At 41.1% G+C, this 21,234-nt stretch overlaps 2 protein-coding genes and 1 non-coding gene across 6 annotated transcripts in view; all 3 read right to left on the bottom strand.

The window, feature by feature from the left end:
- Positions 1-1,147: 1,147 nt before the first annotated feature.
- Positions 1,148-1,221, bottom strand: trnar-ucu (transfer RNA arginine (anticodon UCU)). The gene has a single exon. It is a non-coding gene; the product is annotated as a tRNA-Arg (tRNA).
- Positions 1,222-1,927: 706 nt separating this feature from the next.
- Positions 1,928-7,704, bottom strand: LOC130522220 (uncharacterized). The gene is made up of 10 exons (XM_057026321.1): positions 7,405-7,704; positions 7,056-7,168; positions 6,367-6,487; positions 6,151-6,250; positions 5,374-5,575; positions 3,793-3,920; positions 3,544-3,667; positions 3,370-3,460; positions 3,222-3,297; positions 1,928-3,045 (listed from the first exon to the last, which is right to left on the bottom strand). Exons 5-10 carry the CDS (start codon positions 5,543-5,545, stop codon positions 2,935-2,937), a joined length of 702 nt encoding a protein of 233 aa, XP_056882301.1. The 5' UTR covers positions 5,546-5,575; positions 6,151-6,250; positions 6,367-6,487; positions 7,056-7,168; positions 7,405-7,704; the 3' UTR covers positions 1,928-2,934.
- Positions 7,705-14,792: 7,088 nt separating this feature from the next.
- dock11 (dedicator of cytokinesis 11) overlaps positions 14,793-21,234 on the bottom strand; it is a 34,683-nt gene continuing 28,241 nt past the window's right edge. For 3 of the 4 annotated variants that reach the window (XM_057026316.1, XM_057026317.1, XM_057026318.1), the window contains 10 exons: positions 20,882-20,939; positions 20,112-20,218; positions 19,851-19,973; positions 19,538-19,651; positions 19,126-19,272; positions 18,029-18,239; positions 17,749-17,939; positions 17,546-17,646; positions 17,321-17,459; positions 14,793-15,689 (listed from right to left, as the gene is read on the bottom strand). In XM_057026316.1, the coding sequence (XP_056882296.1) occupies positions 15,600-15,689; positions 17,321-17,459; positions 17,546-17,646; positions 17,749-17,939; positions 18,029-18,239; positions 19,126-19,272; positions 19,538-19,651; positions 19,851-19,973; positions 20,112-20,218; positions 20,882-20,939 (1,281 nt within the window). In that variant the 3' untranslated portion in view covers positions 14,793-15,599. Of the gene's footprint in view, positions 15,690-16,750; positions 16,768-17,320; positions 17,460-17,545; positions 17,647-17,748; positions 17,940-18,028; positions 18,240-19,125; positions 19,273-19,537; positions 19,652-19,850; positions 19,974-20,111; positions 20,219-20,881; positions 20,940-21,234 lie in introns of all 4 variants that reach the window. The other variant, XM_057026320.1, reaches the window with a different exon arrangement.

The raw sequence follows: 21,234 nt of genomic DNA, 5'->3' as shown, positions 1-21,234 counted from the left end.
TCTCAGCACTGCCTTTTTATTCCTTTCTCTTCCCTCATTTTTTTTGTTCTGTTTCTTGTTTGGCTCTTGTACTGCGCAGGCCAACATTTCCAAAACCACGCCGTGAAAGTCGGGACTTGGGTTGCTTTGGTTTGGTTTCCCTTCCAAATCTTAAAAAATGTTACACACATGTTTCTGGGGTGTTATTGAATACAGAGATGAGTAAATTGTAATGAGAATTAGACACGTCCCCAGTAGGGGGGGGGCGGCTGACGTGTGTTCTGAGTAATAACCGCTGCAGGAGAATCCAGGCGCTTTCCGATGAGCTTGACATTTTGATGGGATACAGCATGGATGTCACTCTGATGAATAAACAGTCCATGTCCTCATTCCTGCTCCCCCTGATACTGCTGCTGTCACAGTTCAGTAGTTTCCACCACAGGGAGTTGGTGCCCCTCCACAACAGACCTGCGGCGGCGGCGGAGGGGGCGGACGCTTATCTCGGTGCTGGAGCGCCCTTTTGCGTCCACAATGTAAAACTGTCTGTGCAAGTCTTTGTTCGCCGGGTCGGTAAATTTTACAAGTGGATTTAGATTTGGGTTTAGAGGAAATATATGAAATAACATGTTGATGTGTTATCGTGTTAGGATAAATGCCCATTTATGTTTAGAGACGTCCTTGGTGTTTGGCGTTATTGAGGCGGTTTGAGTTGTGATCTCGGGTTTTAAATACCTCAAAGGATTCAATGGATTTGTTATGGCTCCGTTTATTTTTAAGTGAATGAGGAAAAATCACGAAATGTTAGCTACATAATGTTTGTTTTTATTATTACGCGTTACTCAGGCTTTTATCCAAGGCAGCCTCATCTAAAGCTGCACCATCAGTTGGAGTAATAGTTTATTGTACGGTGTCGTGGCAATAGTAGCATTATATGGAGATGTTAACCACGAAGAAACAGACATTTTATCAAAGAAACAGACATTTTATGTATTGTTTCATAAAATAGAAAGAAAGGAATTACAATTGCTGAAGCTTTATTAGAGTATGATTGAGGTTGTTGTGAATACAACACCGCTTAAATACAGGACCAAAGCATCAACATCGCTGACATGTCCGTAGAAAAAAAAAAAGACAAAAGGTTTTCTGCTAAATTCCGTGCAGCACGGCACATCTCTGCCGGGACTCGAACCCGGAGCCTCTGGATTAGAAGTCCAGCGCGCTATTCCATTGCGCCACAGAGACTACGCCAGCACGGTAAAGGTCTGGTACATTTTTCCATCCATATCTCTCCGTATCGCCTCTTTCTGCATCCCTGCAACATCAGGACCAATCCGGGCCGGCCACCACTTCTGACCACACGGGGGCGCTGTTTCCCGTCATTGAGCTGACGCGGAGTGCGGAAGTGTAAAGTTTGCAGCTTCGTAACCGAAAATAGAGAGCTCACATATTACAAATTAAAAGTCGTCAAATCTGAAAGCTCTCGAAACGTTTTAGTTTGAAATTATATTACCGGAAGCACATTATATTTAAAATAGCATAATGTTATCGCCGAACAACACGTTCAGAAGCTATAATAAAACAATCCGTGACCATATGACGCCATTTATTTTAGTTTATTTTGTTTTTTGAATTTGTAAATGTGCACATTAATTTGGGTATAAAGCGCAGTGAGATTTTATTGCTATCGAAAACGATAATCATCGGGACAAAAAGACAGTTCGCGGAATATTTAACCGTCTTTCCGAATAATTCGTTGTTTGTTGAAGTTTTACGTTTTCTGGTAATGTTGGTCTTTTTGCTTTCCATAGTAGTTGCATAAATGCCACATAACTATATGGTGTTGGGTAACTAGATTTCACCCGATTGCATCAGAAAACAAATGATTTGACTCCAGAATGAATACAATTGCTGGATACTTTTTTTAAATAACAAGACGACCAAGTCCAGATGTTTTTCAGGACAATTTTAAAATGCATCATCATTTGTACTTGAAGATATAAATTCCAAATGGTTTTACATTTGTTGCAGTACAATGCATGGCTTCACGTTGCCTGGTTATCTGGAGTCACACAGAGTTTACGCAAACAGTCTGAGACACATTTCAAAACTTCCTTATCTGGTAGAGATTGCTCCATCTGGAAGTTGCATTTATATGTAGGAAATGTCGAAATCTGCAGATTCTCTCTTAAATCCCTCCATTGAAACCTGGTTTTCCCCCTATTCTGCACATTTTTGCAGAATGGTGAAAATCTTGTACTGTTTTTAATTTTAAATATGATTAAAGAGCATTAGAAGAAATGAAAATGGGCTTAAGCTGACTACGAATATGTACAAATCTCAAAACCTTTTTACTGTAAAAGTAGCTATAACTTGTTTGTATGCAAAGCATTTTTAAATTGATAAGAGTTAAAGAAAATAATAAGAGTTCAAGAAAATTAATTTAAGATTACAAAGAAATAAAAGTGGCCCTTCGATGGAACCTTGAGGAACACCATGTGCATGTGTTATTTACACACACACACACAACACACACACACACACACACACACACACTTAAAAAAATGTATAACCAGCATTAGAATATCAACCACACAGAAAATGAACTAAACTTTTTTTTTTTTTTAAAGTTGAATCCATCAACAGTAGCTGTAACTAAACAGCATTTGCTCTTTACGATAATGAGTAATAAACAGTCACACAATAACAACAGCAGGTAGGTTTTCTGACATCAGGACAGTTCTGTGGGTGTTCAGTTCAGCTGCATTGGTTGAGGTCACGCTTCCCTCACCGTACTTCGCCTTTCTTTATTTCCTTATTTATTAAGCTATTTCATAAAAAAAACTGTTAACATGTCAAATAATCAGTGGATCCCTTTCTTCGGGACACAAAGCAGTTATACAGTGTCTACTGATCCACCAATCAAGTGCAGGACGAGGTATTGAGCTTCAGTTGACTTCACAGCAGGGGGTGTTTCAGGGGTTTTATGTTGTTGTATATGGGCTCTGTCACGAGACTAATTATGCAGAGCTCTTCCTTTGAATTGCTGTAAAGACTGTCAAGCGTGCACTGGAAAAAAAAAAAAGGTTTCAAAATTTTGCTTTGAAAAATGTCAGATATTATTTGATAAAGGGAGTTTGATACACATAACTCCTGACTTTTTTTGCGGTTTTGCTTCCCTAAATGAAAGATATCCCACATCAGTTCATGTAAATCAAGAAATATTAGATTTTTAAAAAACGTACCTTGAAGTTGTTGTCGGGAATACTGCTGAGGAGGTCCCTTGGTTCTGGTATTTTTGGAAATATTGCTTCCCTTTTCCTGCAGAAAAAAATTTCCACACATGAGACAAGTGTGAATGGGAAAAGGAGATGAGGAAAATCTTCCACACACCTCCTAAAGCAAATAAGAAGAGTGGTTGCCAGGCCAGTAAACACCAGTGAGAAGAAAATGGCAGCATATGTCAAGAGGGGAGGATCTGCCTCTGTACAAAATAAAAAATAAAGGTAAAATACAATCTGGATCAATTAAAATGATATAAAAGTAATAATGAAATAACGACATTACCAAAATATTTGTATTCAGACCACAATGACTTTCCTTTGAGTGATATTGCTTGAATGGCCAGGCGGTACGGACAGTGTGGGACCCTGGGAACCTCAATGTGTTCGCTGCCTGATACACTTATAGACTGAACAAACAAACAAAGAGTCAGATTCAAGGATGCTTGTTCAGGAAACACTGATCAGTACTACATGTAAAAACCATTTATTCAAAGACATTTACAGTCAAACACTGCTCTGTTGTGGCACTTACCTTTGGATCACCGCACACTGTGTAGTTTATCGTTATTGTCCAATCAGTGGGGATGTCTGGGGTTTCCCAGCTAATATTGAATGTGTAGTCGGTTTTGGCGACGTTCCACTTTAAAGCTGGAAGCCTTACTGCACAGGAGAAAACATCATTCTGTCACAATGGCTGGTTCACACACAAAAATCTTGGAATGAATCTGCAACAGGGTTGTCAAACCTATGACCCGTGGGCCAGAATCGGCCCACCTACGGGTTCAATTCAGCCCAGGGGTCTATTAAACATGAGAAATGTATGTAAGCCATTAACTGGAGATTTTATTTGTCCACTCTGGGCATACCTTTAAATTAGAAGTAGCTGTTCATAATGTTTAGACAAAGGATGGTTCAATAAATGTGAACATCTTAATATATTTGTACTTTTTTGCACAACATAGAAGACACATTTGAAGTTAGCCCTATATATACACTGCCTGGCTAAAAAGCCTTCCCCATGCCTATCCCAAATATTCTTATTGGTCTTAAGATCTGGATGCACATGAGAAAAAGAGGCCTAATGCTTCCTGAACCACTCTCTAAAATCTGAACTCATCAGAACACATTTCCTTCAAGCCATTGCTCCAGAATCCAATCTTTATGCTCCCAAGCAAACTGAAGCTTTTCTCCCCCGATTAGCCTCACTGATAATTAATATTCATAAGGCTACACAGCTGTTTAGTCCCTTGAGTTCCCGTTGCATTGTGCCTATGGAAAGGCTCTTCCTTTAGTCATCACCCTGATTTCTACCCTTGCTTTACTACAAGTTGATTTCGAGTTGAACGTTTAGGTAATCGTTGAACAGGATAATTCCGAGTTCTTTTTCTGACCACATTTCTTCCTTGAAGACAGTGGTTCCCCACTTCCAGGTTTTGAGAATGGACAGTTGCACAGTCCTTAACCCAATTCACGTAGTTTGCAGTCTTCTTAGAAATGTTTCTAATTGTTGCAGCCAATGATTCGTCCGATCTCTAACAGGCTGCGACATTCGCACGACCACAGAATGTGTCTTTCAACATAGTTGTTTAAGAAATAAGAAGCGACTCCTTGCATCAGTCAGGCGTAAATATTCAGAAACAATACTCTGGCAGGCTATAATGTAATATGACTGATGCAACTACAGAGACTTTTTGGGGTATGTTTCCCAGCCACCTTCTGAGCCTATTAGCCAAATCTCCCAAGTTAAAACTCATCAGACCAAGTTTGATGAGTTGAGACATGTAGCTTCTGTTTACACAGGAAAACAGACGAGTTGTATCGTGTAAATGAAAAAGAAGATTCTAATCCTGCTACTTCCACAATGCTTCACGAGTACAGCTTTGAGCTTTCATCCTTTTGTTGTGATTTGAAGATTATCGGATTTTATTGTATTAGCTGCTACTAAAGCTGACAGATACCTGCTGATGGGTCTCACAGCTGGCTGCTAAGGCCAGAATGTTAAAGGCCCTCCCTGCTATTTGGGTGCCATAGTCGTGCAACTTCACCAATTTTTCAAACACATTTTTTCTACAATTAATTGTTGACAAACTCAATACATATTGCGCCATAATACCATTTGATGCCACTGCTTTTCGAAAGGTGTTGAAAGATGAGTGATTCCTCCTTTCTCGGAATGAAATGAAAATGTGTGTGCCTCCCAACTGCAGATCGCACCCAGTCCTGACGCCATCGGTTTCGTTGTATGATTGACACTCCGTCATCTTGATATTCTGAATAAAATCCATTTCGTCGTGATTTCGGATTCATTTACGAACCTGAAAAGACAGTCACAAGGTGATTTACTTCAGCGCTACATATTATTGCTAACTGTCAAGTTTTCAAGTATCACACATTTGTTTAATTAGTCTGCGCCAGGGGTGAACAAATTTGTATTACATTTTCAATTTATTGCTTGCTACCATGGGTACCAGCACGCTTCGTTGCAGAGTGGCAGCAGATGGGGCATGCTTTACGAACTGAAAGTTTCTCGGCATAAAAGACGTATTGCCCTAGATCAGTTGTCAGTGAATTTGAAAGTGAAGCTGCATTCCTGTGCAAATGGAAACTTTGGGGGAAAAAAGCTTGGAGTTGACGCAGGCTAGGTCTAGATCATGGATCATATTTTCTAATATAGTCTGAACAAGTTATGTAAACTTTATTAAAAAGACTAACAGGGCCGTAGTTTGACCATATCTGGGCTAACCTGCCAGTTATCCAGTGACTTAAGAACTTTAATCTAAGGTAACATGAATTCTTCTGGTTCAAACACGTTTGATTGTGCAATCATAATGAATCATTGGTAAACAGCCAATGAGAAAACTGGTGCGAGGTGCAGAGAGATCAGACGTACACAAAGAAAAACTGCAACTCTTGAATGTGGGTGTTTGGAATCCAAGAGCAAACGGCATCCCGACGGGAAGTTCGATAACAATCCACCTCCTTCACCAGTTCTGAGAATAAGAGGAACATGTGCAGTTAAATACACTGATTATTATGTGTGACCTATCAATTAAAAATGTATATGTGTGTGTGTGTGTGTGTGTGTGAGAGAGAGAGATGTGGCTACCTGGATAATGTAAAGAGATGTGAACTGGAGGACTTGTTGTGCCATTACATTCAGTTAGAGTCAGGTTCACAAAGTTTCCCTCCATCACTGTGCTTCTCTTATAAGGAAACGAGACCTGCCACTGAACCAAAAAAAAGAAAAACATACATATTAAATAGAAGGAAAAACATGCAATCAGATGTAAAATGGGTAAAATTTGTGGAAGGTGAGTGCAATAGATTCCACCCTACTCTCTCTCATCCTAAAAACACATTGGTCCATGACATCCATCCTCATGAAAAACACCTTGTACGTGTCTTAAATGTACCCTGCCATTGTTCATTTTTGACGTGACTTAATAATAATAATAATAATAATAATAATAATAATAATAATAATAATATAATAATAATAATAATAATAATAATAATAATAATAATAAAGGCTATCAATAAAAAAAGAACAAAATCCAAATGCCAACAAGTTGTCTCCAGTCATCCACACAGTCCTAAAGATTAATGGAGATAAACCAGTGATGAAACATATTTAAGATTGTAAATTTCTCCTAGGTTTCAGAGTACCTCCTCTACCTTTATTTAATACAAAATAAAGAGAATGAATAATACCAAAATTGTAATGATAGACACGGATGCTCTGAAATGAGACGAACGGTTTCCATCCATTTAATATGGTCAAAAATTTATACTCACGTTGGTTGCATCTCCTGCGCTAACTGTATAATGGTGACATGTTGGCGATGACAGCTGGAGTAAAAAGTCATTGATCCACTGTAGGGAGATGTTCTTTTGAGTGACTATATAACCTTAAAAGAACGTAAAGAGGGGAAAAGGTATATAATTCAAGAAAGTGCGTCATGTCTGTTCCACCCAACTTGTAAACCTTGAAGATGTCCCACTCAGCAATGACTCCATAGACGTCATTACCGGGAAACCAGTTAACAGATACGGGCAAAACCTCTACACGCACTAAAATAAATAAATAAATAAAAAGTATATATATATACGAAATAACTCAGGTGTGTGTGTGTGTTTGTTTTACCTGTGGCACATTTGGTCTCTAAAAGAAGGCACCATAAAACAAAAAGGTTTAAAAGGCCGAGGATCCGAATCATCGTTTCCCACTTTTCTGAATTCCCCGAATTTTTAGTTTGTCCCCACTCCGCCGGGCTTCATGCTTTTCCACCGCGCAAAAGAAAGAAGAATGTCCACGTCTCAGTTTTTCTCCGACTCCAGTTGTCTAACTTTAGATTTCCCAACTGGACAGCCAGTTAAACCTCTGCTTGGTAGCAATTGGGCGGAGAACTTCCCCCGAATTTAAGGTCGTGCGAAACCTCACGCAGAAAACCTCCGGACGCGCGCAGCCGCGAGACAGCTTCCACACGCGTTTATGAAGTCTATGACGCATTTAATCATTCAATCTATAAAGCTCTCCATTGTTTCGTTGGTATTTGATGATATTTTAAAAGCCACACAGCGACACCAGTTAGGAAGGCAGCTTTATTTTATAATCGGTTTTGGTTTTATTTTACATATAGCGGCGCCTCACCTCCAGCAGGTGGAGCCATAGGCAACCGTTCATTCCCGGAGCTTGCTTCCATTCAATTTTCTATGGAGACAGATTTTTTTTATTTCCGCATTCGTTATTACATGAATAAAAAACATAAGAGTCACAATCATGAAACTGCATACACCTCACCCATAAACGCCTTTGCCTTAGTGACTGCTTTATCCCTTTTGGGGCCATAACGAGGGTACACATATGGGAGAAGGCAGTTTACACCCCTAGAGGAGTTGCCAGGTCATTGCAGGGCCCCATGTGGGTGGTTTTGGGTATGGAGCCTTGCTCGGCAGTACCTTGGCGGTGCTCTGAGGGTGTTCTGAGACCTTTCCCTACTTCTGTTTTGTCTGCACTGTGGCTTGAACTGAGAACCTTCTGCTTCTCAGCCCAGTCCCCAACAGACTGAGAGCACCCCCCCCCCCCCCACCCCGCCACCTTAAAAGCCAAAAATATAAATAAATAAGTGCTTCTTTAAAGTGTAATAGCAGTGTTACAGTAAAATTTAAAAAACAAAAAAAGAAGGTAAAACAAAGCCCTTCTGAAAATCAAAAGTGCTTATGGGGAGTCATCCTTTATAGAATCTTATTCACATAATATTTTACAACACTATAGCAGAGAAGACTTAAAACGGACAGCTGCTGTTTCTGCAAGAAGAAAGAAGTTGAGGTTGAAGATCAAGAAATGAACAGCTTCACGACCTGATCAGCTAAGGGCTCAGGCTAAACAGAATCCCTTCTTCATTAATGCCCTCATTCCTGCAAGAAGACAAACCAGCTGATTTGGTTTTGACATCACATCTGCCTGGAGTTTCGCTTGTCAGGAGGTATACTGGTTAATGCAGTTTTCAGATATGAGTCTGATTTTACAAGCATCGATCGGTTCTGGGACTGGCGTGTACAGATTCCCTCCTGGTGTCTGAAAAAGAAAGAGCAATGAGTAGAGAGTGCAGGTAAACCCATGTCCTTATTTTCAATCCCTGTGTAATATACCAGAGGGTCATTGTTTCCATTCATCATTGGCTTGAATATTACAGAGGGATCCGGTATGCTGGGCCAAAAAATCTCCCTGTGCCTTAAGAAGAGAGATTGCGTCATATGTAATGAACACATTAAAAAAAGACCATTGCTTGATTAAATTAACTCAGGGAAAAATTTACTTTCTAAAACAGTAGCATAGCAGGATGATGCAGACGGAGAGAATGAAGGACATGAATACGGCGGCAATGGTCAGTATCCTGTAAGGATCCGCATTGACGCCTGAGGAAACGAGATCAGGATTGTTTCAATTAAAAATTTAATTAAAAAATATATTTCACATCACTTATTTATTTCCATGACAAAGGTGTACTCTGATATGCATACGACTGAGGCACTTACCATAGGATATAGTGGCACTCATTTCGCTGACAAGAGCAGGGTTGAGACAGTGTTTCAAAAAGTTGGTTTTGGCCTGGAACTCATAGCGACAAGCTTTGTCATATGTGAAATTCATCGTGTCAAATCCTTGGCTTGTATTGCGACATTCCTATAATATGACAAACACAAAATCACAATGGGGGATCAAAGAAACGAAGGTTTAGATCTGTTAATCTGCTTGAATAGTCCAACCTTTAAAAAAGAGGGTTTAAAAAAGGGAATCATTTAAAAAAGGAATAATGAGTTAAATTTCACAACTTACTTTGTGCACATTGCAACGGCTGTGGCAGACTTCAAATGTCATGCAATCGAGTTTTTGCAGTGGTGGGGTTAAAGTCAATATGAGCATATCATCATCAAATACTGTGACATTCAGAAGAGGTGGATCTATTGCTGCACAGGGGAGACAAAAATCATTGTTTAATTTGTTCTCAAAGGGCAAAAAAAATAATTACAGACCAACATCTGAGAGCATTTAATGAATACCAACCAAGCGGAGCTTTGAAGGAGCTCACTGCATTGTCAGTCTCTACAAAGATGCAGGTCCGGTCTTCTGACTTGTTACATGTCATGATGCACTGATGGCTCTGATTCCCTGTGCTGAGAGGCTTTTCGCACGTTTTCACGCTCTTTATTTGCTCGTCCGTTGTACCACACTGCCTTATTGACAAAAAGGTGATGGGAGAACAGAAATGATGTTGACACGGCCATCACACGCTTCACTCAAACCGTGATATTGCACTCAGGTAACCATGGTGACCAGACTTAAAAAAATAATTGTCAAAGTCCTGCCACATGTTCATATGTAAGAATTAACAATTCCTGGTCTAAAATATGACAGGCATTCATATTTTATCTCATCTGCAAGCACAAAAAATGAAAAATGGGACTCAGGGCAGCAACAATATGATCATTCCAGTCACTCCAGTCCAGTCCAGTCTTTCAGAGACTGGACTGGACTGGACTGTTGAGAGAAACTTAAGGACATTCCGCCTCTCTCCACTGGTGGGATTTGGCAACGTCCTAGAATGCGCCACCCAAATTGACCGGCTAACATGCTAATGAGTGGAAGGCGGTCTGGCTGACAGATGTAGGACCCGTCTCGGTGTTTTCATCGTGCTTCACTGCGTTTTGCAAATAATGCTCAATTTCAGTGTAGGTTAGGGTCGTCATAGTTTGAGTGATTTTCCGCCAAACGGAATTCCCAGCCATGTAGCTCACAGCTGTGACTAAATATCAGTCTGGTTTCAAGATAAAAAAGCAACTCCTGATTTTGGGATACCGCAAGGTTCAGTGGTAGGACTAATTTTATTTTGATTGCCTCTCCTTCATGTGGGACAGATAAGCAATCAGTCTCCCATCATCTATACGCAGATGACATTCTTCCTCAATGAGCCACCTGACCAGAATCAAAGATGGAATTTTTTATGACTAAACTTGGACAAGACAGAGACATTGACAGTTGCTCCTGAAAATCAATTGCCCCTAATTAGGCATTACATGTCCCATCAAGTGTAGCTTAGGTGCATGTCCATGAGTTGAGACTTTGGGTATCTGTGTGGTGAAATAATCGGTTTCAAAAGAAGATGCGTATACACGCTTTGATCTCAAGTAGTTTGTCTTTAACATTTCTGAGCCAGAAAGAACTCGAACACCTCCAGGCTCTTCAGAACTGTACTGAGAGCTTTATAAATCAAGGCAGTTACAAAACAGGGTAGGTATCACCCCAGTCTTATCAGAACTAGACTGGCTCCTAGTTAATCTCAGGGTTCATTGTAAAATTTTGGTCTCACTTTTAGAGCTTTTAATTAGTCAGCTCCAGTTGACATTTCAGAGTTTCTGAAGTTTTCTAACCCCCCACACGTTGTCTAAGAGTCTCTAGTCAAAGCCTGCTTGTCACCCCACTCACTCACTTCACAACCGCAAGGGAACTTTCAGTCAGTGGCCCCCAGACTATGGGATGCTCTGCCACTGAGTACACCTGGCTATAATCCGCACCACCCAAATTTCATGAAATTTACGAAAAATTACTCATAGGCTGCACCTGACTATAAGCCACAGGTGGCCACTTTGAAAATGAGATCTTTATGGTACATAGAAAGATTATTTTAAATGCTTAATTATTAAATGGTGGACCTAAATATCCATTCAGAAAACTATTTATCCCACTGGGGTGATTGAGGAAATCATAAAAATCCATAAATAAGCCATATAATTCTATAAGCTGCAGGGGTCAAAGCGAGAGGAAAAAATAGTGGAATTTATAGTACTTTTAAATTCATAATTGTCTACGGGGGCTCACTCATAATCAAATTGGAATAATCCCTCTGACTGGACCATAAAGACTTCATTTCACCATTATGAACACAACTACAGCAGCCTGCAACTCCTGTAGTGGCCACCAAGAGTCCACAAAAGCTAGATGGTTATGAACTACCACAAAGAAAGACAGGGTGCATCCACCGTCTTTTGAATACTCACCTATAACGGACTGTCAGGTTTAGAGACGGATCTACCGGGATCCAAGAACAGTTCAGCTTTCTGTCGTTCAAGAAACATTTGAAGTTTTTCACCAGCTCGGCTGTGAACAGTTGAGGACAACATAATGGATCCATAAAATGCAATCGATATAAAATTGTCATCCATCGATTGGCTACACACCTTTTTGTTTCATGGGAGAGAAATTTAAAGTTGCAGGCTTTATCAAACTCTGGTTTGCATTAGAAATCCAAACTTGGAACGTCCAGTTTTTAGAATCCATCTCCCGAGTGAACAAATTTGTTATATAAATTCCAGTATTTTCTTGTGAACGCAGTTTTCCCACCTGCGAATCAGATTATGGAGAATGGTAGAAAATGTGTGAGACTTGAGACGGTCCTCTAAAGAAGAAATAACCAAAACAAAGGAACTAGCAGTTAGTGTGGAAATCCGAAAACAGCCTGGTCTTCATTGTGAGGATGCTGGCTTTTGAAGTTTCTGCTCTGAAGTGTCAAAATACTGCATTTTTATTTCGACGCCTTTTGTCACATGACTGCTGCTTAATTAAAATGAACACACATGCACTCTAAACAATGTTATCCTGATGAAGGCGATGTGAGTTGAAACGCGTTGTTTTAATCCTTATACCGTCAGAGCGCCTCAGACTGCCTCAAATAGGGTCATTTTTGGATTTCCTGATCTGTAGGAATAATGTTATATGAAGATGTTTCGCTCACAATCTCAGCTGAGGAATTTTGTTTGTTCTTATTGCAACAACATCGTTGAGCGGTGCTGCATATTCAAGGAGTTATCCTAGAGCTAATTAAATATTAATTTGATTTAGTAATTGTCCTCTATGTTTATATAGCAGTTCACATTTTGAATCAATAAGCATAAATGGTTTTGTAAAAAAATATTTAAAAAAATATTATATATATATACTTTATATATATATATATATACATATACACAGATGTTATTTCCAGTTTCTGAGGTAAAATGTTCATGTGTACTGTATTGAGATCGTTTGATTTACATAACAGACCAGTTACCACATGCTTTTAGACAAGGTTCCCCATCAAATGCTTGACAAACCTCTTTATCGACAGTGAATTCGTAGTTGACATCACCATTATGTGATAGACCGCCTGGCTTCATCCAGGATAGTTCCACTGTAATTGGATCCAGCCACTTTCGTTTTAGTTCTGTTGGAGGTCCTGCACTCTCTGCAAGAAGGAGGAATCTCATTTAGATGTTTTTTTTAAGCGCCTCCCATTAATCTTTCCTTTCCGAGGACATTGGAATAACCCGAGCTCAGTAACAAGAACATAAAAGGACCTATGCAAAGAAAACTCTGTTAAATATAGCTAAAAAGCACTGACAGAGCGGTCACCTCTGTGCATCAATTCAATTTAAAGGCTCGTTCAATATTTGCATATCTTTCAGCTCTTACCACTGTTTATTCCCAAATAAGCCTTCAACCAACAGACATTTACCTAAAAACACAAATAAAACCTTAAGGAAAGTGAGTGGCTAACCATATAACTGTGGAAGGAGGATGGGGGGGATTCTGTTTATTTTAGGTTCCAATAATTGCCTGTTTCCTTTTATTTCTGTTTCTTTTTAAAATATGGCCTATACTTAATACAGTGCCATAAAAGCATAATTATAATAATTTCTTAAAAGGTTTGTTGGTATTTTCATGCACAGCAGTGTTGCGTTTCTTCTATATTGGGCAAGATTTAATGAAAACAAAAGGAACGATGATTAGGTTTTACTGGCATAAACAAAAAGGAACAATCAACAACATAGAAGGCATCCACTTCCTGTGTCGCCATATCAAAAACAGACGCTTCTTTTATACTGGGGCGCATCTATTTACTAACCCAAATATTTAACGTTTTCTTTCTTATTTTTTTTTTTTTTTAAATGAAAATGATTTGTCATGATTCTTAAAAATAAACAACAACAACAAAAAACACAGTATGAGACAATGTATCCAGGAAAAACTGTAAACTGTAACATATAAACGTACACCGTTCTGCAAAAGAGAACATTCTGACATATTTAAGCCACTTTTATGTGGGAGCAAACTATATTTTAACCTATTTCAGGACGCAATTGTAGTAAAAGAATGGCATTCCCTCACACTCGTGATAAGAGGTCATTTGCACTGATTACAAAATCACATTTTTAAATAAGCGCGGTGTGTTTCACCGACTGTACAGCGAACGCACCGCGCACAGTAAAACAGGTCCGAATACACATATATTAAAGAAAAGAAGCAAATCTTTTTATTTTAATCTTAAGTCAAATCATTGAAGGGAGTTTCACCTGTTTGGTCTTTAAATGTCGCCATTATTCCCGTTGAGAATAAGGCGAAGTGAAACAGCACGAGCGAAGTCATGTCTTCTGGAAGTGACTGGAACTCTGCTCCTCTTCCCGGCGTTGGATTAAAATCCCAATTAGAAAGAAAAAACAACAACTGCGAAAGCGTGATATCTGCGGTGGATTCTGCGGGACAGGCGGGGCGCTCAGATAGGGTTTGATAAAGTCGCCGCAAAGGGGAAAGTCTCGGTTTTAACACCTTGAAAGGGAGCAAAGAATGGAGCTCCCTCTGAGCTGAGTCACCGAGGCTGTCGAGGCGGAGTCCTCACAAAACCTCACCCCACAACCGGGACGTGTCAACCGTAAAACGCCTGAGGTGAACCGAGCTATTTATTTGGGAGTGCAATGCCAGGTATCCATCCGCCCTTCTCGCGGGACTTTGGAGTTTTCATAACTTGTTTCTTTTCTAAACTCTTAATCTCTGTCCAATTAAAACAAAGAAAGCACAAAACAAAGCCAGCAGTGTCTTCCCGGAAACCGCCTGCGTCAATGAATCATTAATCTCGGATTGGAAATGGACTGAGCGCAAACCTTGGTCGAGGTCAAAGTGAAACTCCTGATCATTGTGATATTGCACGTTACTCCCAGTTTGTTTTATTCAAGTTTTATTTAAAAAATAATGATAATAAACTTACAAGCAGCTGCATCTATGTATCTACTGCAGAAAAAGAAATGATAAGGGGACTCAGATTTGGATTCAAACATATATACAGTAGGTACAAACATGTTTACTTTACAGCACAATGACAAATTATGTACATATTAAATAGTATACTTGTACATTACAGTGTAGCACTTGGGAATTACTGTGAGGAACTGGCATGGAACTGGATGAAACTAAAAATGGTAGAGCAGAAAGGCACTGGATCTCATCCACACCCCCCCCCCCAGAGGCAAGCTTCCCTCAGTTTACCTCTCCTACTCCAGGGAGTTCTGATCTTGAATCCTATTTTGAAAGTTGTGGAATATGTGGTTTGGGTTAGTGTTGGAGCGTCAACAGTTTGCGGAGCGTGACTTTTATGTTGTGACAAAAATCCTTTTGGAAGCCCCACATTGTGGACGAGCGTTTCTTACTTTTCCTGCTTGTTGGGACACAACTCTTGGAGCCGGGCCAAAGACTCGCCTGGTTGAAATCTCTTGACAAAACACAACCAGGTGCAAAGTACGGCTATAATGTTCTGCATAGATCTGGAATATGCCTTTGCAGATAAAAGAGTATCAAAAATGTATTACATGCTGAAACAGATTAACAGTCAATCGCTGAGAAAAAGAAAACGCACAAAACTTGCTACATTCTCAGTAACACTGATTAAGGCTTAAACAATTGTGATTGCTGAGAGTCCCCAGTGACAAAGACATGATGTCAACAGTGATGAATTTTGTGGAAATATGAAGTCAGCCCAACTCAGTGGAGGTCCCGCTGATTGCTCGAAAGACATGGAGGGAGTTTTGTAACAGCGAACGCATCATGTCCTCCTGATAAATCTGGAGCCAAAGAAAAAAGCAAAAAATACTGTTTGAGCTGAAGTTGTGACAAACTCCACACCTTTTACAAATGCCTCACGAGTCATAAAAAATAAAAGTGAGGTCTGCAATTCCAACATGTCTACACGGGTGTGTTTGTATTTCATATGCAAAACAGTCCTATCAATCAAATACGTATGTGTAATAGAAATGTGCTTCAGAAAATTATATAGCTTATCTCACAAGTGCAAAGAAAATGTCATACAAGTATAAAAATGTGTATTGAGGTTCATAAGATGCTAAGGTGTTAGCTAGCTTATGTCTCAGGACTGAACACTGTTACCTCAATCTCCACGAAACCTCCCAAATACCCTTGCCTTTGCATCAACATGTTGAGTTTGTTTTGGAAAGAATTTAGCTCCTTAAAAAGGGCCGCCACACAGCCACACATGCTAAAGAAATGCAGCATTTCCCATTTCATGTTTGGTGGAGAGCATTTATTAGTTCTGGATGGATATTCAAACTTTGAAGGAAGCCGTCATTTATTTGTGACCTACTTGCTGTGACTATTTATTTATAAGTCGCTAGGCTGCATATCACCTAAGATACATTTGGTGTAAAATAATTCAGCATAGCTCCTACTCCAACAACAGGGAACTATAACTACTATAACCTCCGCGGTTTGCATTTCCACTGCAATTCACTGTGGTTCAGCTTTTATCATTATGCTAAGATTTTAAACCATTCACAAATTTGTTTTAGCGCGTGTTCCACACATCGCTCAGCTAGCTTGTCGGCTACTCTTTCATAGACTGTCCAAGGTTTCTTTCCCTGGCTACTTTTGGTGGCAACATGCTGAGGTTTTTCAAAACTCAGGGTAAATGATAAAAGTTTTTGCAATGGAAAAGGGGCTACTGAGCAAAATGAAACCTATTTGATCAATTTGCATGAATCTAGATGACCCAGGGGCCACCAGAAGACTAATGCTAGGGGCATGTTTACACTGGAGGGACTATGATGAATAAATGTCGTGCTTAAAAAATGGCAAAAACACAAGGTGAGGTCGAACACATTAATATTACCTGATGGTCCTTTAAAGCTACGTGCCAGCACATTGGAGAGAGAAAGTCAGACTAGTTAGTTTGGTAATTGGCCGAGTGACAGTCAAAATATTACTGTTCATTTAGACGGTGATTCATCCAGCAGTTTCAAGGCTCTGCATGTTTCTTACAGTAAAAGATGGCAAAGGCTGAAAGGGAATGGGATAATGCTAATGGGAACGGGATAGTGGGAGTAATTATTCTGAGAAAATGATGGAGAGGAAATGCGGTTTTGTATCAGGCAAAGAATTGTGATAAATTCCCACTCAGGCCATCACCATAGTTACACATTAACAATTGCACCGCAACAAGAAGCTTCTGGTCAGACCCACTGCATTACAGTAAGCGACCGTAAGAGCCGGCGGTACGACAGGGTGGGGCAGACAGAGAAGCCATAATGGATCTCTGCATGTCAATTAATGTCCCAACTAATCTGGAAGCTTCCTCCTTGTTTACTGTCCTGATGGTTTAAAAAAACCCACTTGACCTTGGCTCAGATGAGACATAAACCCCAACACTGAATACCTATATTTTCTGATTCCAGGTGCCCACCTGTTCGTGGATGATGTCCGATAACTCCTTCACCATCTCTTTAAAGTTGGTCTTGAGGCCCTCGTGATATTCAAACTGGTCCTCTTTGATCAGACGCTCGTTAATGTCCAGCGCCATGCTGCAGGCCTGGACGAAATTCCTGCCGCGACATTATTTGGGGAGCGTTTAAGGCTTCGGAAGGAAGATTTGGTGTAACAAATGCGCAGGCGGCTTAAAAAAGGTCACCTAAAAATGTCTTTGAGGTCTTTCACTTTTTTGTTGCCGTACTTGTTGCACCTGCTGTCATCAAGGAAGGCCCTGGCATAGGCCATGGGTCCCGCATTTACCTGCAGGTAACACACAGCCAAGACTTGGGAGTCATTTACATTGGCTGACGTTGTATAAAAATATTGCATTGATTGCGACGTATGTCCCGCCCCCACCCGCACCTGTACAGACACGCAGCCCTGCAGCTTGAGCTGTAGCTGGATCATGTCCACCTCCTGACTGGAGCAGAGTTTGGTCAGCTCCGCCGTCCGTGCCTTCATCTCGTCTATGGCCACGTCGACCGGCTTGAGCTCCACGTGCTTCTCGCTCACCACCTCCACGCGCTTCTTCATGTAGGGGAAGGTGCTGGCAGCTAAGGGGGGAGAGTGCGCGACACTGTTAGCCAAAATGTTTCAAAGGTGTTTCTTTTTTCAACAGCTGTTGGTGAGCAGTGTTACGCACTTGTGAGCACGGTCCTCCTCTTGCACTGCTCTTCCACACCACCGTGCTTCTTGCCCGACAGCGTGTAAGGCGTCTCGAACACGAAGCGGCTGATGTTGTGGCACTTCTCGAAGTCGGTCTTCTTCTCCGGCGCCTCCTTCTCCTCGAAGTACGGCTTGACAAAGGTCACCTGGACGTAGGCGAACTTGGGGTCCAGGTCTTTAGGGTTCACCTGTGGCAGAAGTAAATAACGGGTCATTTTAATTTAGTACTTTCAATAGTACCTGATGGGATCTGACTGAGGAGGAAACATGCCCAATATAAACAAAACCGTGATTGGCTCAGGAATTAAAAAAATCAGTCAGGAAATCCTACAAGTTGTACTAAATCCACCAAAGGAACAACATGGATCCTCCTTTCGGGGTCAGGGGACATGGGCCTTAGCCTGAGCAAAGCAATTCAAGCTTCCTGCTTCCCAGCCATTTTGTCCAGCTATTCCAAGGGAATCCTGTGGTGCTGCCAGGCCAGCTGGGAGACATACTATGCATCCTGAGCCGCCCCAGCACCTCCTCCAGGTGGGCCGTTATCGGAACCCCTCATCAGGGAGGTGTCCTGGGTTTGCCCTGACCAGGTACGAGGGTCACTTTATCTGGCTCCTCTCAATTTGAAGCAGCTTTACTCTGAGCCTCACCTAGATGACTGAGCATCTCAGTCTAAACCAGATCAACTGGTAAATCTAGAGCTTTAGCTTTTGGCTCAGTTCCTTATTTACCACAAGAGACCAATGCAAAGTCCGGATCACAACACACCCTCCCCCTCTTCCGATAAGTTCTTCCCGGCCTCCCGGACAGGAAACTGAGACACTTGAACCCCTCCGCTTGGGGCAGGGGGGCATGCCTGCCCCGGAGGGAGTGCTCCACCCTTTTGAGGAGAACCTACATAGAGTGTGTGACTAGCTGACATTGGGATGACATGGATTTAGAATGAAGGTCCTTGTTAAAAATTCCTGAGGGATCTTGACAGTAGCCAGATAATGAAAAATAAATTCTCTCTATTTGCAAAAGCATGGTCCGACCCACAACCTCCATCATTCTTTCCTCCCTCTTCTCCAACAACACCTTGTTTGAGTCCTGAATGATCCTGACGTTTTCCTGTCCGAACTTGTCCTCGTAAAGTGTCAGCAGCCGCTGAGAGATCTCAGAAAGACCGGTGAGTTTTGGCTCTTTGTATATGTACTCCTTCCCGTCCTCCTCCTCAAAGAAGTTCTGCAAAAAAAAATGAACACAAACTCACACAGTCGTCCCATCCAGGAACTGGCAGGAACGCGCTTGAGTGCATTTTGTTGTCACAGCAGACGTGAGACAACTGCTAAATCTTTAGACGTGACGTTTTGCATGAAGAAATACACATTTGAAATTTAAAAACATCTGACACAAAAGCTCATTTCCAACTGTCCCTGTTACAGTAATACGACATGATAACGTGGCACAGCACTCAGTCGTTCTGCTGTAGTCGTGCTGCAGAGGTCACCTGTCCATAAAAAGCCACTCTGAAATAGGTCCCGAGGAGCCTGCGTCCCGTCTGCGTCACTTCAATGATCTTATTGTAGGCTCGGTGCAGGGTATCATACAGTCGGCTCAGTTTCTGGAAAACAAATACAAAAATGGGTAGAAACAAGCCCAAATGTTCTTTACCTATAGTGAGATAACTTGAAAGAGATGTGATGATCGCAGAGGAAAAAAGAATGACTATAGCTGATATTGACATGAATGAATCGATAAATAATCAAGCTCAAAATTGAGTCACGCTAACAATGACGAAATAAAGTGCTTCTGTTCTTTACCGTGTATTCATGGCGCTTCTCGTAAATGGGAACCAGGAGTTTTGCAATGTGAGTGATGAGCTCATAGCGCTCAGCCTTCCACAACGCGTCCACACATAGCTCCAAATGCTCGACCAAAACCTCCTATAAAATGCAGAGAGGGAGACATTTTTATAGAGGTTTTAATGATTACCACAACAGCACTGATTAGGAATCAAAATTGACCCAGTAGCTTATTACAGTAAGAAGCAAGAGAGGGAACTATAGGCAGTCAACTTGTACCTCAGTGTAATAAACATCCTGCATTCCCGTATCTTCCCTCATGGCAGCCTCCTCATCGATATTCAAGGTAATCTTCTTAAAAGCCACCAGACCACTGGGGAACAGCTCTTCAGGACACATAACAGCCAAACAGCAAGGCTATTACGGCAGATGTAAGCAGGGCAACAACAACTACAGACATTTGCAGTTTGAGAAGGTGTGGAGGCTCATCGGAACTCCAGTCAACCTGAAGTGGACCCTCACGGTGCGAACGCTAACGGGTTGAGGAGTGAACCGAAGGGTGATGTAGCGTGATGTAGCGGCATGAACCCGTTCTGGGCAGTGAGGAGGTACAGGCACTGATTACATGTGCCCCGTTCAGAACATACAGTATGCATTATATTCAGCCATAGAGGGTGGATATTTTCCATATTCAGGTCTTCATGTTTTTTTAGGTCTTGGTTCAGTGCTAACAGGAAGAAGCCCAACCGCCCCGACTGGTTGGTCAACTTTCATGAGGGCACTGCCAAACAGAACTAATCTGTGTGGAACATTTTTAGTCATTTATGTCTGTTTTGATTTTACAATCTTGTTACACGAGTCACCGCTGGTGCGGCATATAAATTACAAAACTTTTCTTTCTTCACGAGATGAAATACAGACTCTTTCAAAATGGCCAAGAAAACAGAATGCAAACAGACCAAAAGATTGGCATTCAAACCCTTTTACAATGAACAAAACAGCAAAAAGAAATGACACTAATCACTGTATTGAGCTTCGTGTTGACTTACTTTTCCGGTGCAAGTACTCTGCGATCAGCGCGGCCACGTGGACGTAGCACATGGCCGCCTGTGGAGAAACGGCAGAGAAAATCAGCCTTAACCAAGGCGATGAGGAGTAGAAAGAGCAGAAACATGCTGAAATACGAAGCTCCACAAAACACACAAACGAACCGCACATCTCATTATAATGTTTGTTTAACCATACCTACAAAGCAAACTGACTTCAGCACACAGTCAAATAAGTCTATAAATCAACTGTTTACATGTCTGCCCTTCGGCTGGTATACTCACCTGTGCTTATTTTACCCTGTATTTAGGAAGAGACAGTGATGGGAACCAGAATAAACAATCCTCCAGAAATA

The sequence above is a fragment of the Takifugu flavidus genome, chromosome 3 (genome assembly GCF_003711565.1).
Source record: "Takifugu flavidus isolate HTHZ2018 chromosome 3, ASM371156v2, whole genome shotgun sequence".
In the NCBI taxonomy this organism is placed as follows: domain Eukaryota; kingdom Metazoa; phylum Chordata; class Actinopteri; order Tetraodontiformes; family Tetraodontidae; genus Takifugu; species Takifugu flavidus.
The sequence above is the reverse complement of the archived record's forward strand: the minus strand, read 5'-3'. Positions and strand labels throughout refer to the sequence as shown.